Consider the following 16,197-nt stretch of genomic DNA (forward strand, 5'->3'; position numbering starts at 1 on the left):
AATGTATTATAGGCAAACACAAATGTACTGCACAATGTCTCTCTTCTCAAATATATTCTACATTTCTTACATTTATGTTTAGTTCATCTGCAGTGTCTCTCAATGGATAATTTGAGGGGGAAAAAAAACACACACATAATACATGTTGACGTGTTGTAGAAATATTTATGCCAAAGTGGAGAAAGATGGACACAATCACACTTCGCTATGGCCTCAACTGCCACATCAGGTGAACCTCATCCTGCTTTTCCTCCCTGTTTTCCTATCCTTCTCCATCTCTCATCCACCTCTCGTTGTTTCTTTCTCTGCCCCTATTGGTTAAGCGCTCTCCTCCCCAGCAGCACTGTCAGTGGGGGCTGCAGCAGTAGCTCCAGGAACCTGCAAATACTGCAGAGAAGCTTTTTTTCTTTTTTCTTTTACCATCTAGTTTTCTATCTGCTTCAGTACCGAACATTCAATTTGTATGATCATGATTTTGTGTTTCCTTAAACTTTGAAATGATTTGTTCATATTAAAATAACGGAACAGAGTCGTTCCTAATTTAATTACAACAAATAAATAATTGATAGAAGATTGAAATGTCATGCAGTATTATGGTGATTATAAACATCTCAAACTTTTTAGTATCCACTTTAACTGTAAAATCAATAACACAAACCCCTCTGTACAGAATTGTCATAAGCATTATTTAATTGTTTAGATGAATATTTTTCTCATTTATTTAAGCCTTAATCTTTTCATTTCACTCACACGTTCAACCCACAAAAATCACTTTTTCATATATCGTATAAGATGCTAGTCGACATAACGTATAGACCTGCATTTTTATTTTTTTTTGGATTTGTTTAAGTTTTGCCATAAACCCAAGTGATCGATTAAACTAAGAATGTGTCACTAATAATAACTGTTGTTATTTCCATAATAGCATAATGTCTATGCTTCACTGACCCTAGGATCTTGATCTTATTTTGAGAATCATGTGGATGATTTTGAAGGAAGCAACTTGGCTTTTCTGGTCTGGAGACTAGGTCTTAAGATTTATACATACGGATATATTTCGACTGACAAATATCTAATCATTCTGCAATTCAATACAAATGTATGTATTTTTCTAGAGCAACAATAAGTAAATACTCTGTGTCAGACTTTACTAATCAGTATGAAAGACAGATTATAATATGTGATGTACTTAAGCAGTTTATTATTGCCAGTGTATTTCACTCAGCTACAGCAGGTGTCTCCTTAATGTCTATGCTGTTTCAACAATATCACCAAGGAGCCATTATATTGGCTAGGGTTCATCCAACGTCAGACCACTTGACATTTTCATTCTCGAATTTAAAAAACTGGCGCTTTTTTTTTATCACAGCTTTGTAAATGGTGCCTGAGGTGGTTAGCTTTGTGCCAGCGCGGTTGCCTCTCTCTGTCTCTCTCTGCCGTGAGTTTAATTCTAACACGTTACTCACTTCAGCACGTCAAATACGCATCGTATCACTTTTGTTTCGGACATGATTTGGGTGAATGATATAAAGTTTGTGTTTTCTTTTACCGGCCTCTTGAGAAGTGTGGACAAAAGCTGTTATAACGGCGAACGCCGCCGGGCATTACAAGAGCGAGCGGCCATCTGTGAGCGCTAGGAACTGGCAACCCCAGCAGCTGCAGTCGCAAAACGCCCTTACAAAGCAGGACATGCAAGCAGCTTCTGACGTCTGCGGCCACACTGCGCTAACGACGCGTACCGAAGCCGCGCAAGCGGAAACTATGAGCTCCGAAACGCTAAAAACGGCATCATCCCGAGACCCATGAGTCTCCCGGCGACGGCATTTGGGCCGATTACGCGTTCTCGGTCCGCTTCGACGACTATTTACGGCGCGGAAACCAATAAAGGACTCATGCAGGGGCAGCCCGATACCCCGTCATGGCGGCGCGGAAAAGAGGCGAGCTTTTTACGATTTTGGAAACTAGTGCGGACACAGAAGCGAACGCGGCCTCTGACGGGGAAGAGTGCCCGGTAAATCTCCCCGTGGACGTAAAGTGGTTCGAGTTGCCTTTCAGGGAGCCCGAGTCGGACGATGAGGAAGAGCTAGAGGAGGAAGAGGGGGAGTCCGGGCTGAGAAACACAACAGCTGCGGCGGCGGCGGCGGAAGACGCTGCGGACTCAGGCGACTATGTAGCGGGAGGCGGCTGCAACATTATTTTGGTCACGGGAAACGGGATCAAACACGACGACTACGAAGATGAGTCCTATTATGCGAGCTCCAACAACTGCTCGGAGACCGCGTCAACCGATTCGGATATTGATTTTTCCGACCTGGAGGAGGAGGAGCGCCCGGACCTGTTCGGCTCGTATGATCTTTTAGACGACGAATGTGGCGCTCCGGATTTCTGGGGCGAACCCGACCAGGTCATCTCGATTGAGCCATTTACCTCCGACAATGGCCCTCAGCACTCGCTAGGGGATGATGCTGACACTTTGGACTATTTCCGGTTGCTCTTCCCAGATTCATTGTTTGAACACATGGTGGAACAAACAAATAACTACGCCCTCTATCGACAAAGGAGGAGCGGTCGATCAGACGCCCACTGGCACCCGACTGATGTGAGGGAGATGCGGGCGTACGTGGGCCTCAATGTCCTGATGGGCATTAATCAGCTTCCAGATTATGGCATGTACTGGGCAAGTGATATTTTCATAGGCAATGCTGGCTTTAAGAAAACAATGACCGCCAGGCGGTTTGAGAAACTGAACCAGAACCTGCACCTGTGTGACCGGCTGTCCGAACCATCTAAAGGCGAGCTGGGATATGACGGACTGTACAAAATCCGGCCACTGCTGGACATAGTGGGAAGCACGATGTGGGAAGCCTACTTACCAAATAGGTGCTTGACTATAGATGAGTGTGCCATTGCCACTAAGGGGCGTTTCTCCCCAACACAGTACATGCCCTCCAAACCTTTGCGGAAAGGCCTAAGGGTGTGGATGCTTTGTGATTCCCGCTCAGGCTACTGCCACCGGACGCGGCTTTATGTGGGTAAGCCTAGCGACGATGCAACTGCCAGCACAGTGGGCCATCGAGTGGTTACCTCGCTGGTGAGAGGTCTGGAGAGGCGCTACCATCACCTCTTTATGGACAGCTTCTTTACGTCTGTGCCACTGCTACAGCGGCTCCTGCAGGATGGCCTATATGCGTGCGGGCCAACCAATCCAAATCGCCGCGGCTACCCTGATGCCCTCAAACCCCGCAATGTAGGCAAGCTGTCTCCAGGTGAGTTCTACCAGTGTCAGCGTGGCAATCTGGTGGCCACTGTCACTCGGGATGCCAAGGTGGTAAGCTGCCTGTCATCCAACTCTGCACCAGGTATTGTGGGCATAGGGCCAGGCAAGCGGGATGGAGAAGGCAGCGATGGGGACTGCGGCAGCCTTTCGAGCCTTGGGATCGCTCGCCCACTCCCACTGCTTTTGTACCAGGAAAACATGCGTGGTGTGGATTTGTGTGACCAGCTGAGGGAGTGCTATCAGGTAGGAAGGCCATGCAAGAAATGGTGGCGCTATTTCCTATGGTTTTATGTCAACTTGTGCATTGTTAATGCTTATATTATCCTCCGTGAGAGTCGCAGTGGTGCTCCGCCAGCTGGCTTTAATGGCAAGGAGTTTACACAGCGCCACTTCCGTGTGCGCTTGGCACAGCAGCTTATTGGGGACTACCAAGGTGCCCGCGGCATGGAGCGGGCTGCCCGCAAGCGCCATGCTGACTCACCCCTTGAGTACGGACACCGACTGGAGCGCATGTCAGAGCGTTCACGACGCTGCCGGAACTGCACCAACAAAGGCCTGCGGCACGAGAGTGTTTTTGGCTGCAAGATCTGCAATGTGCACCTGTGTAGAGGGGGGTGCTTCAGTGAATTCCATAAATAAACCTTCCTTCCATTTTTTTTTATTAGACTTTGTACTGTTTATGTTAAAGTCTGCTTTCTCATTTGGTTATGTGACACAATGAATACTGAGGATTTTGTTATACAAATGCAATTGTTACAAGTACTGTAATCATCTTTATAGTCTGATTTGATTATTAGTTCTAGTGTCATAGTTGTAGAGATGCACGAATTTACAGGAAAATCAGCAATTATACATTTACATTAGTATAGAGTGTTTTGTCTAACTGCCTTTCACATTGCAGACAAAGGCTTTGTGTCACTTTTTATAATCCTTAATTAAAATGCATTTTATTGAGAAATAGAAACAGACTAGAAAACCTTTGGTCTCTAACACTAAAAATAGCAGTTACAATTTTCTGTGAGTTCTTACGCTTTTCCAAAATAAATACTCAAATAAGAAATGCACGTATTTTTAGTCACTTTATTATATGTATGTGTGAAATCATTTATTAGGGATATACTAATAAAGTCATGATGTATTTATGTACCTTGGGATCACTTTTACACAACAGTATGAAACTCATACGTTACAAATTATCAAGGGAACACAGCTTGTAGCAGGGGCAAGGCTGAAAATGGCTCTGTAGTCTCAGCAGAGGGACAGATTGTAGTCGTTTTAAAAGCACTCCAGCCATGACAGCAAGACCATCTGTGCCATGGTAGCAAGAGCTTTAATATGAGTCTTTGAATGAGCCACTTTTATGCAAAGAGCTTCCTCTCCTTTAATGAGAGCTCTCAACTAACTTCTTCACTTTAATGTGCTTGTGTCTTATTATAAGGCATTTAACTAAGCTCTGTTTCTTTTCAAGTCAGCGTGTGCTGTGCAATTTTGGAAAGCGCACAAGTTGCATTAAACATTTATATATTTAATAGTGTTCCTAATTTAAATTATTGTGGTGTTAAAGACAAAAAAGATTTTGACTACAGTCTACATACCAAGACCATACGACTGGAAGGTGTTAATAAGATAGATAGATAGATAGATAGATAGATAGATAGATAGATAGATAGATAGATAGATAGATAGATAGATAGATAGATAGATAGATAGATAGATTAAAAAAACTGCTATTTTTTATTTTAAAAAAGGGGGGGGACAAAAGTTATCAAAGTAATATGCTTCACCAAAGAACAATCTATCTTAAGTTTATGCAGGATTTTTGGAAAGTGACTGCAGAGTCGAATCATGGAGTCATGTTGTTCACTGAATCACTTGCATGCTCGGTACAAAGCTGAGCTTTGAAAGCTCTCACCATGATGAAATATTTAACAGGATGCTGAATAATAAAAAGTTACAAACACTTCTAAGGCATTATTAAATTGCAGGGATAGAGTAGTATTGTAGTTAATACAACTTTCGATGAGTATTTAACTGAAAACGAAGCTTCCTCTCGTTTCCCCCTGCATTTCTAATCCGCTGAAAGCCCAGCCTCTCTCTCGGTTGGGGTTGGAATGGGGCGTGGTCAAATGAGTCCCTCGAGCGTTCACCATGGCAACACCAATAAGAGACTAGAGAGGGAGTTGCCAGGAGGCTAGGGCTGTTGTCATGGGTAACCTGCCTGTCGTGGGCCGAGAGATACACACAGTGCACTTCCAAAATCAGCAGTGTTTTACAGCGAGGAAAGGCTAATAACCGGTTTAGAGCACTCTAATAGAACCTAAACATTTAAAAGTTAAAATAAAAGTAATATGGACAGCAGATACAACCTATTGAATTTGGTTAACACGGAAAACAAAATGTTAAATTCAATGAATTTTGTATAAATGAATAAATCTTTTTACTCTTATCCTGGGTATGGACGCTAGAATGTTCTGTTGTTGTTAAAGCTTAGTTCACCCACTAGATGGCAATGTTTAAATGCTAACCAAAACAGGGCTGCAAGAGTAGTTTTCAGTTTTAAACTGTAGGTTAATCTTCAACTAAACAAGAAAACAGTTTATCTGGTATACAATCAAAACTAATGAATGAAGGAATGACAAAATTGACTACTAAAACACAAAGTTTAATATTTAGAGGGAATAGTTGACTCACGTTTAATGAACTACACTACCCACAATCCCAAAGAAAGACTGACCAATCAGAGTTGTTGTTGCTAGCATGTGGCAATAACAACTTCAGCCCTCTCTTCAGTCAGATTTATCATGTGATACTTTACCATGCTTTATTTCTCAAAGTTAGTTGAAACCCATAATCATATGAAGGTCTTGAACCTTTGCTTTATTCCTTGTTAAAAAAATGGATTAAAAATTCCTGTAACTTTATGCTTTCAGCACTGAAGTGAGAATATAAGGGATGAATGACGGTCCAATGTAATACTATAATGTATTTATATACTATTAATAATGTATTTATATACGTTATATGAATTCACCAGGAGTCAGAATAGTACTTAAAATATTTGATTTTATTATAATAATAACAATCCATGCACCAGAGAAAGAATTTAAAAAGGAACTATACAGAAAAAAGTTAAAGTGAAAAGTTTTTAACTGTAATTATTTGGTTTTCATGTGTAAAGCAGCTTATATTTATAATATAAACAGTTCAATTTTTTTTCTTTTTCTATTTAAAACCTATATTATTTTAAATGAGGATATCATTCACTATGTGGAGGTTTTGTTGGTCATCACCAAGACCCTATTTAAATTTGCTAATTTACAAATAAGGGCTGTAATTACCATTTGCAATTACCTAGAATAGGATTTGCTGCATAGCCTATTCTTTTAACAATTTATCAATGCTACCTAGCATTAACAACCCACCTGGTGCAACATGGCATTGTAAATTTAGCACATGAGCTAAACTTACCGTAATATACATTTTAAATTAGATGGGTTTTGTGTCTTCAAGGAAGGCAGATGAGACACCTAATACTCCAGCATATTGTATTTACTATGTAATTACTAAATAGTGGAATCGACGCTAGTCTAACTTTGCATTAGCAACCATAGCTAATTATAACCATCTCACGATAGCAAAACAAGTTGCCACTTGAGATCAACAAGCTTTTCTATATTCTATTTCCTATGCTCATTAATATCAAGTAATAATAACACTGGCTCACATTAGTGAGATATTGTCTGTCTTGTTTATGTAACTTAGTCATTAGGTATGTTTACATGCAACAAATAATCCCTTAGTAATTAGCTTCATAGCTAATTCGGATTTAAAATTTGATCTGACTGAGCTCTGAGTATGGTCATGCTTATGTATAATCTCAAAAAAGAACCTTAAAGAACCCATTTATTTTTTACATTTGCCCTAAAATATATAAGAAATAATATGATCATGTTTTTGTAAGACATTTTGAAGATTACAAGCACTGAGGTAAGTTTAAAAGTGTAAATGTGTAAAGATGAAGCCCTAAATAAACAAATGTTAGTGTTACTTTACAATTGGTGAATAAAAGCATGCAATGTAAGTGTCAGGAATGAGAAGCAATGTGTTAGGATATAAAATAGTGAGAGAGCAGGTGTTAACTAAGTACTCGTACTCACATATATCCATGATATTCCACGATCACAACCTGAGTTACCTACCATTTCACAAGATATTAAGACAGTGATCATTAAGACAGTGATCGCTGATTTTAAATAAAAATAACAAAAACAAACAAAACAAAGAAACAAAAATGCATAGCGGTCATCTCACTGATAAGAATCCAGTTAAATTTTAAGCAAGTATTAAAAGAAAAACATCAGGAACTTCACTTCTTACTGGCCCATGGCTGTTGGGCAAAGGGAAAATTTATGTAACCCCAGACCACAAGCACCTCTTTGAGTTGTGCATAGTGCAATTTAAATAGTGAGTATTTATAAACTGTGCTTTTTTGTTACTCAGCAGAAGCTAAGTTAATCAAGTCAGCTTGCTGGTCCATGATTCAAAGCCAATGTCCATATCTGTATTCACTAGATCTTTGTCTTCCTATGTCAAACAGACAGGAAGAAACACCACAGGCAGTTTAATTTCTGGATCCAAAGCTAATTTTATATCCAGAAAAACCTGAAAGAGGAAACATTCCACTTGTATTAGTGAAACATAAACTTGTATTAGTAAACAGTCCAAGATATATGTCTAGACATATGATTTTCCAGAAATCTTACCTTCAGTCTGTACTCCACTTTGAGAACCTGGCAGTTGAGGATGGAAATACTGGCATCTGCTGGAATGGTCAACACTTTGGTCACACTCTGCTTGGTCGATGGTCCAATGGGGTCGCCTTTTTCTTTCAAGAGCTCTTTTGTTTTCACACTTCTCTTGTTGGAGGCGAAGAAGCTCTGCTTCTGGTACAAGGTTAACTTAGGCTTGACTGTACGAGAGGAATTGTTTACAACCTCTATCTTCACAGTCATTTGCTCACCTTTAAATGAACAATGTTTGTGCTAGTTAGAAATAATAATGTTGATGAGATACATTCAAATGTAAATACTAACACAAATGTTGTCGTATCCTGCCTTGATGCCCGATGACGCCTGAGATAGGCACAGGCTCCCCGTGACCCGAGGTAGTTCGGATAAGCGGTAGAAGATGAATGAATGAATGAATGAATGTTGCCGTGGTCTTGGCTTTGGCCACATTCAAAATGTTTTTGTCTGACGATATATATAATTATTGTCTCAATTTCTGTTGGACATGATCTTGACTAGTCTTGATCTTGGATTTAAAATATGGATCTTGAATGTAGCTCTAGTAGCACTGTATCTGCTGTATTAACAGTCTAATAACATAGCTGTCCCTCTGTATGCGAGTACCTAGATAACTCTCAATTGGTTAACTGCAGAAGCAGCATGACCATTCTATCAGGTTCTTTTCAGTATGAACAAAAGAGACTGAACAACTGAGAGCTGAGAAGAAACTCTGACGGTAATGGCATAGGTTTTAGTTTTGAGTCTGACTTCAGTGTCATTAACAGGTCCTTGGCTTGCATTAAGTGTCAATTTTCCTGCTTGAATTATATAGGATCTTCTATTTTAGGATTCCCTAACATTAGAGAAGATGCTGTAAGATGAGATATTGCTCCTAAATAAAGGTTGAATTCTCCTTGCACCACATAAGCATTAATAACATGTAGTTTTCTTATGGCACTTTACAGTTGTTATAATTTTTGTAAAGTTATAACTACATTGATGAAGTCTTACCTAAATGGTAACCCTTCTTCTCTATATGAACATCCATGGCCACACTCCCGGATGTGAGGAATTTCATCTTTTTCTCTTTTGACCCATGCTGAGACATCTATAAATAAGAATTTTAAATAAGCTTTTCAATCAACACACCTAGCATTTCTGCTGATCTGAAACTCCTAAAAGCTCTTAAAAAAAACTTTCACAGATATATATGTACCTACCATTAAGTCTGATACAAATGTATCACCCTGAGGAACATAGTTGAAATGTACTTTCGCTTTTTTTGGTATTGACATTGACCTGCACAATTTGGCTTCTAAAAAGTAAACCACCTTTCCATGGTAGCCTTTGAAGGATGCAGGCATGTCTCTGTAAAAAAGCCACACAAGCAGAACTGTTTAAAAAAAGGTCTGAGTAAATGATTATAAACCATACAAAATGCATCAGACTAATACTCACCTCTGGGGAATCTGAAAGGTGAATGGGTAAACATGGGTTCCAGGTCCAACAATGCTTGAGTCTGTAATAGAAAAATGATATCTCATGCAATTATATATTGCTATAATAATGCTATATTATATAGAGTATTATAAAAGTACTGTAAATCAAAAATAGCATTTAAACTTACAGCACTGCCCACACTCATTTGTTAACAGTGAGTATCCGTCTTGACCTGCAAAGTTCAAATTCAGTTCAATTCAAATTTATATGTATAGCGCTTTTTACAATTGACATTGTCTCAAAGCAACTTTAAAGAACATAAACATACAACAAAAGTTTATTATAAAGAATAATATAAAGATTAATATAATACAAAAATTCAAGATTAATATTAGAGAGATTTAAATGTGTTTGTATTTATCCACAATGAGCAAGTCTGAGGTGACACAGGTTACTGTGGCAAGGAAAAACTCCCTTGAATGGTAAAGGAAGAAACCTTAAGAGGAACCAGACTTAAAAGGGAACCTCATCCTCATATAGGTGACACCAGAGGGTGTGATTATAAATATACAGTCTGATAAATGTTGTATTGATGAGAAGGTTGTTGTGCTCAAAGACCACATGGAGTTGACATCTCCTCTTTAATATAGCAGATTCTAACTGAAGCTAGTAAATCTCTAGATGCCTCACAGCCTCTCAGTGGAGGTCCAAAAGTATTCAAAAGTATTTATTTTGGGTATGAAATTTTAATCTTAACTCAATACAATACAACTTAATACAAAAAAATGCAAGCTGGGATATCTGCTAATGGGGTGTTACTTTATATGAAGTTAAACAAATATAGTAATTGGTCATATAATTTAATATTGAACTATAAGTTAAATACATTTTCTCGAATGTTTCTTTTATATAACTAGTAATGACGTCATGTTGTTCATGGCTCACTTCCTGAAGCATTAGCAGAGGAAGAAGCAACAGGAAATGTTAGAATAAAAAGAAATAGTGCGATTTGTACATTATGTCCAATACTAAAGAAGGTGATACACTACCTTCTGTCTTTTGTTTCTGAATAAAGAACAGAATTAAGTCAAAGCACGTTTCTTTATCGTGATAAACCACGGTGGCTTTTCCGTAAGTTTCCGACCACATTACAGACGCTTTCCCTTTGGCTTTAATAAGTAGACTCTCGATTTGTGTTTCCTTTGCAACCTCCAAAGTTACTCGTCCGGAAATGTGGTCTCCGTTTGTAAACGTGTTGCTTTCATTTAAAGGCTCAAATACTACCGAGATATTCTTTATGCTACACGACATAGTTCACAGAGAAGTACATTTTTGCATAACATACATACTGTATGGACAGGTGACCACATACTGTACATAACTGAAATGTGATGCAATAACCCAAGAACAAAGTACAACAGGTAAAACAAATAAAATAAAAGTGCAATATTAAAGTTGTATCACAAAAAAAAAAAAAATGCGTAAAATTGTATATTTGTTGTTTTGTATATGTATATATATACCTAGAATAATTATGAATGGAGAGTTGAAAGGGTGTATTAGTTATGTATCAGTTATGGTCCCAAGCCCAGATAAAATGGGAGAGTTGGGTAATGAAGGGCATTCAGCCTTACATCTGTGCCAAATCAAATATGTGAACCAGATGATTCGCTTTAGCGACCTGGAACAGGGATCACCCAGAAGAACAACAGCAACATTCAGGTGGCAATAATGAAACAACACCTCTTTTTCCTGGCTCACTGTTTTCCTTGTGCCAAGTCATTCGCTACATCATTGATCAGAAACACAAATCCATAATTCCAATCTGTTAAAAAATATTTATATTTTAGTGTCAGGTCAGTTCTATGGGAAGCCCATAGAACTGACCTGACACTAAAATATAAATATTTTTAACATGGAGCAACCAAAATTATGGAAATAGATAATGGCACAACAAATAGGCCTATAAAACGTCAACAGTATTTCTTTACTCTGAATATTGAATGCAAGATAAACAGGCAACAGAACAGTTTAATCTTAAAAAATTAGATCTATCTACTTATATATGTATCATTTTGTCTATAAATTTATTTATCTAGGCATCTATTTAACTAATGACTTCTGATTTTATAAAGCAATACATTCTAGGGCCCCTGTGGGGATCCCTGAACTCCACTACTTTAGAGATGGAATGGAAGAATCTTTAAAAAGTCATTTTTCCAAGGTTAGATAGATAGATAGATAGATAGATAGATAGATAGATAGATAGATAGATAGATAGATAGATAGATAGATAGATAGATAGATAGATAGATGTTGCTACCTTTTTTCTGTTCTTGAATGAAGTGAAGAATTGACCTAAAGCATGTTACTTTATCATGGTAAACTACGTTGTGTCTGCCACGATTTTCAGACCACATCACAGATGCTTCTCCTTTGGCTTTGACCAACAGACTCTCTATGTGAATTTCCTTCACTACCTCTAAAGTTATTCGTCCAGAGATGTAGTCTCCATTAGTAAATATGTTGCTTTCTCGTAAAGGATCAAATGCCACTGATATATTTCTCACTTTACATGCCATAGTTCTTTACCCCATTAAATAGACTTCATTTATCGCACTTTTAAACCCTTTGCAGGTTGTGTAAAGTACAGTGACGTTTTAGAATGACTTCATTCTGATTCTGATTCTGATTATATAGGACAGGGTAGTCTTTATTTAGTTGTTTATTCAGGTGGCAATACACTAAAGCGTTAAATCAAGTCAAGTCACTTTTATTGTCACATCACCACAGCACATGTATACGTGAAACTTCACGTATCTGTACTTTACTTCGCTATTTAAATTTATGTAAACTTTCACTTTTACTCCACTACATTTCCTAGATAAAATGTATACTTTTACTCCGATATATATCCACTAAGCATCTTCGTTACTCGTTACTACAAAATAAAATCAGAAGAAAAGTGTGCGACTGCAATAAGGGAGGTTTGGCGAATCACTGCTCCTAGATTGCATTACGCAGCTCCGCACGCTCTATTTCAGCGTAATGTTGCCAAAGGAGCAGTGGCGGAGCCAGAGGGGTGTCCGGGGTGGCACTGAACACCTCTGACATCTGATTGGCCACCCCAGGTGCCACCCGATTTTTTATTTGATAACATTGGAAGTTTGGTGCTGATTGACATCTCATTTCGCCTATCAAAAAAAGTCTTCGTTTGACGTTTGGTCGCGGCGCCGCTCACATTTCAAATCCATCAATCAATGACAACAAAGAGTTGAGAGGTAGAGAAGAATACTGTAACATCAAATTTCGGTAAGTTTTAAGATTAAACATCTGGATTTAGTTTTCCAGAAAAATATTTCGAAAGTTGCGTCGCTATATAAATTGACGTTAGACGCTATTAACAGATTAATTAGACAAGAGAGATCGGTTCATTCCCCAGTTTAGCCATGATATACATTAGGTTGACATTTGTGCTAGTTATACACGTATACAGTGCAGTGTCTGTGTGTAAGTCTTTAACTGTTTAGCTAATATAAGGTAACTAGTTTTACATCTGTCAGTGTTTAATGTTACTGTATTAAACTATGTATCTGGTAATGTTACTCAAAAGATTACTGCAATTGCAGACAGCCTGTTAGCTATCATAAAGGTGATTAAAGTAGTCATTTATGCTGACAGTTGATTTTAAAGTGCAATTATTATAGTGGGATTTGTAGTTTGAATAAAAAAAAAAATCTGTATTTGATGCTTAAATGTATTATATCCATGTGTCATATTTTTACATAGGGTCAATAAAAAAATGAAAAGAAAGGCAGAGATATCAGACTTCTTTTTAAAGAAGCAAACACATACAGATCAGGTGCAAACAGACCCCAGCCCAGCCCCCAGCCCCTGCATCACCACAGTACCCCAGAGCAGCTTCCTGCCTGATGCTAGTAGTCAGTGTTCACAAGAACCCCCAACAGGTTTGAGACCCACCAGGCAGTCAGTCAGTTAGTCAGTCACATGTCCAGTTCAGAATTTAAGTTTAGCTTGTTATAGATGTTTCATCAGTTTAGGCTTTACATAAAAAATGTAATTAGGTGTTGATTTATGTGTGACATACACAAGATAAAATTATAACATAATATATTATAAATTATAAAATAGATTATGAGAGATATATTCTACCTCTAATGAGCAATTATGGGATTCATCCATGCTCCTTGTTAGGGTAATTTGTGGTATAGTCTGTGGACCCCCTAAAGTTGCCTTGGCCATCCCCTGGCCACCCCATGTATAAAACTCTAGTTCTGCCACTGCAAAGGAGGAGGAAGCACAACTGAAACCGCCATGGAAGCACCTACTGGAGGACCTCCCGTTATCATAGACAACCACTCCGACGATAGTGGTGAACTCGGTGAACAGGGTGAAGAAGATAACGTTATACACCCGTGGCCGTATTTGCAAGAAATGTTTCTGTACATTGCAATGAAAGATTCTTCCTACCGGATGAAGTGCCTATTATGCCTACCGAAAATCACTGAAATTGTACTTTTTACTTTTACTTCAAATACTTAAGTACATTAAATATCAGTAAATTACTTTTGATACTTAAATACAGTATATATCAGATACTTTAAGACTTTTACTTGAGTAATATTCTAAAAGGTAACTTTCACTTCTACCAAAGTCTTTTTCTAGTATGATATTTGTACTTTTACTCAAGTATTGCTTTCTAGTACTTTATACAGCACTGGAAATTTACATACATGTGAAGTTAAGAAACAGCTTACATTTGGGTGAAAATGTGCAAAATGTATATATATATATATATATACATATATATATAGTATATGAATGTGTAGTGCATTGTAAGCATGTCTAATAGTATGTCTAATAGTATATATAGTTAAGGGGCAACAGATTGTACAGATACAGAAATGTCTAGTGGTAACAGATAGATTATTATCAGATAAAAGAATATATTATTAAATTAAATGCAGAATGTATGTATAGTCCAGTATGTATAGATGCAGTGTGTGTATAGTCCAGTGTTGAACTGTTGGAGTTAAAGTGCAGTGTGTGGCATACCATATTGTGGAAGTATGCTGTAGGGTGTATTAGTTATGTATCAGTTATGGTCCCAAGCCCAGATAAAATGGGAGAGTTGGGTAATGAAGGGCATTCAGCCTTACATCTGTGCCAAATCAAATATGTGAACCAGATGATTCGCTTTAGCGACCTGGAACAGGGATCACCCAGAAGAACAACAGCAACATTCAGGTGGCAATAATGAAACAACACCTCTTTTTCCTGGCTCACTGTTTTCCTTGTGCCCATAGAACCCATGGTCAACAGAACAGTTTACCACAGAACATTACCCATGGGCAACAGAACAGTTTAATCTTAAAAAAATAGATATATCGACTTATATATTTATCATTTTGTATATAAATTTATTTATCTAGGCATCTATTTAACTAATGACTTCTGATTTTATAAAGCAATACATTCTGGGGCCCCTGTGGGGATCCCTGAACTCCACTACTTTAGAGATGGAATGGAAGAATCTTTAAAAAGTCATTTTTCCAAGGTTAGTTAGTTAGTTAGTTAGTTAGTTAGTTAGTAGATAGATAGATAGATAGATAGATAGATAGATAGATAGATAGATAGATAGATAGATAGATAGATAGATAGATAGATAGATAGATAGATAGATAGATAGATATTGCTACCTTTTTTCTGTTCTTGAATGAAGTGAAGAATTGACCTAAAGCATGTTACTTTATCATGGTAAACAACTACGTTGTATCTGCCACGATTTTCAGACCACATCACAGATGCTTCTCCTTTGGCTTTGACCAACAGACTCTCTATGTGAATTTCCTTCACTACCTCTAATGTTATTCGTCCAGAGATGTAGTCTCCATTAGTAAATGTGTTGCTTTCTCGTAAAGGATCAAATGCCACTGATATATTTCTCACTTTACATGCCATAGTTCTTTACCCCATAAAAGAGGATTTTGGCTTAATTTATCGCACTTTTAAACCCTTTGCAGGTTGTTTAAAGTACAGTGACGTTTTAGAATGACTTCAGACTCGAACCGTGTCCCAAACAGCTGCCTACTTGGTGTACAAGCGCCCTTTTAAGGGAATAAACGAATGGCTGTTGCACTTCTGGTAGTGTTCAATAGGGAGCTATTTGTTAGCGCCCTGTTGTTCTCTCTCTCTAGGCAAATGAAGGGGGTGAAGTTGGGTGTGAGAAAGAGAAGTGCTGGCAATTTTATGGCACGCTCACGCAAAATGTGCTGAAGACTCTAATTTGGATTTTTTTTTATTAATGCATCCTTATGTCCATCAGAACTTGCTATATAAACCATTTCTGAAGATGTTTTCTGAGGAATGGAATAGAGTTATTAAGAAAGTAGACTATAGCAATAATGTAGACAAAAGGAATCAATAGTAGTGAGAATATGTGATAAAGGGACTCAGTAAAAACACTACCTTGTTTATATTTTGTACCTACACACAAGTGCTAATAAGTGGTTTAATCTTATCTTGATTTATAGCAGAAACAATGCATATTCGGTTGATGTATTTGGAAGGTTCGGGAATTATTTGGGAAACGTGATTCTACCACACGGTGGCAGTGTTTGCTGAATGACATTGAGCATGTATTTAAGATATATAAAAGATGTATAATATGCA

At 38.0% G+C, this 16,197-nt stretch overlaps 2 protein-coding genes across 2 annotated transcripts; one reads left to right on the plus strand and one right to left on the minus strand.

The window, feature by feature from the left end:
- Window positions 1–1,522: 1,522 nt before the first annotated feature.
- LOC132855015 (piggyBac transposable element-derived protein 4-like) lies at window positions 1,523–4,578 on the plus strand. The gene is made up of 2 exons (XM_060883724.1): window positions 1,523–3,266; window positions 3,360–4,578. The coding sequence occupies exons 1-2, from the start codon at window positions 1,919–1,921 to the stop codon at window positions 3,914–3,916; spliced, it is 1,905 nt and encodes a 634-aa protein (XP_060739707.1). The 5' UTR covers window positions 1,523–1,918; the 3' UTR covers window positions 3,917–4,578.
- Window positions 4,579–6,370: 1,792 nt separating this feature from the next.
- On the minus strand, window positions 6,371–10,873 carry LOC132854374 (arrestin domain-containing protein 3-like). Its single transcript, XM_060882722.1, has 7 exons — window positions 10,554–10,873; window positions 9,692–9,736; window positions 9,523–9,583; window positions 9,285–9,432; window positions 9,076–9,172; window positions 8,041–8,297; window positions 6,371–7,939 (listed from the first exon to the last, which is right to left on the minus strand). Exons 1-7 carry the CDS (start codon window positions 10,813–10,815, stop codon window positions 7,862–7,864), a joined length of 948 nt encoding a protein of 315 aa, XP_060738705.1. The 5' UTR covers window positions 10,816–10,873; the 3' UTR covers window positions 6,371–7,861.
- Between the last annotated feature and the right edge of the window lie 5,324 nt (window positions 10,874–16,197).

The sequence above is a fragment of the Tachysurus vachellii genome, chromosome 12 (genome assembly GCF_030014155.1).
Source record: "Tachysurus vachellii isolate PV-2020 chromosome 12, HZAU_Pvac_v1, whole genome shotgun sequence".
Taxonomy (NCBI): domain Eukaryota; kingdom Metazoa; phylum Chordata; class Actinopteri; order Siluriformes; family Bagridae; genus Tachysurus; species Tachysurus vachellii.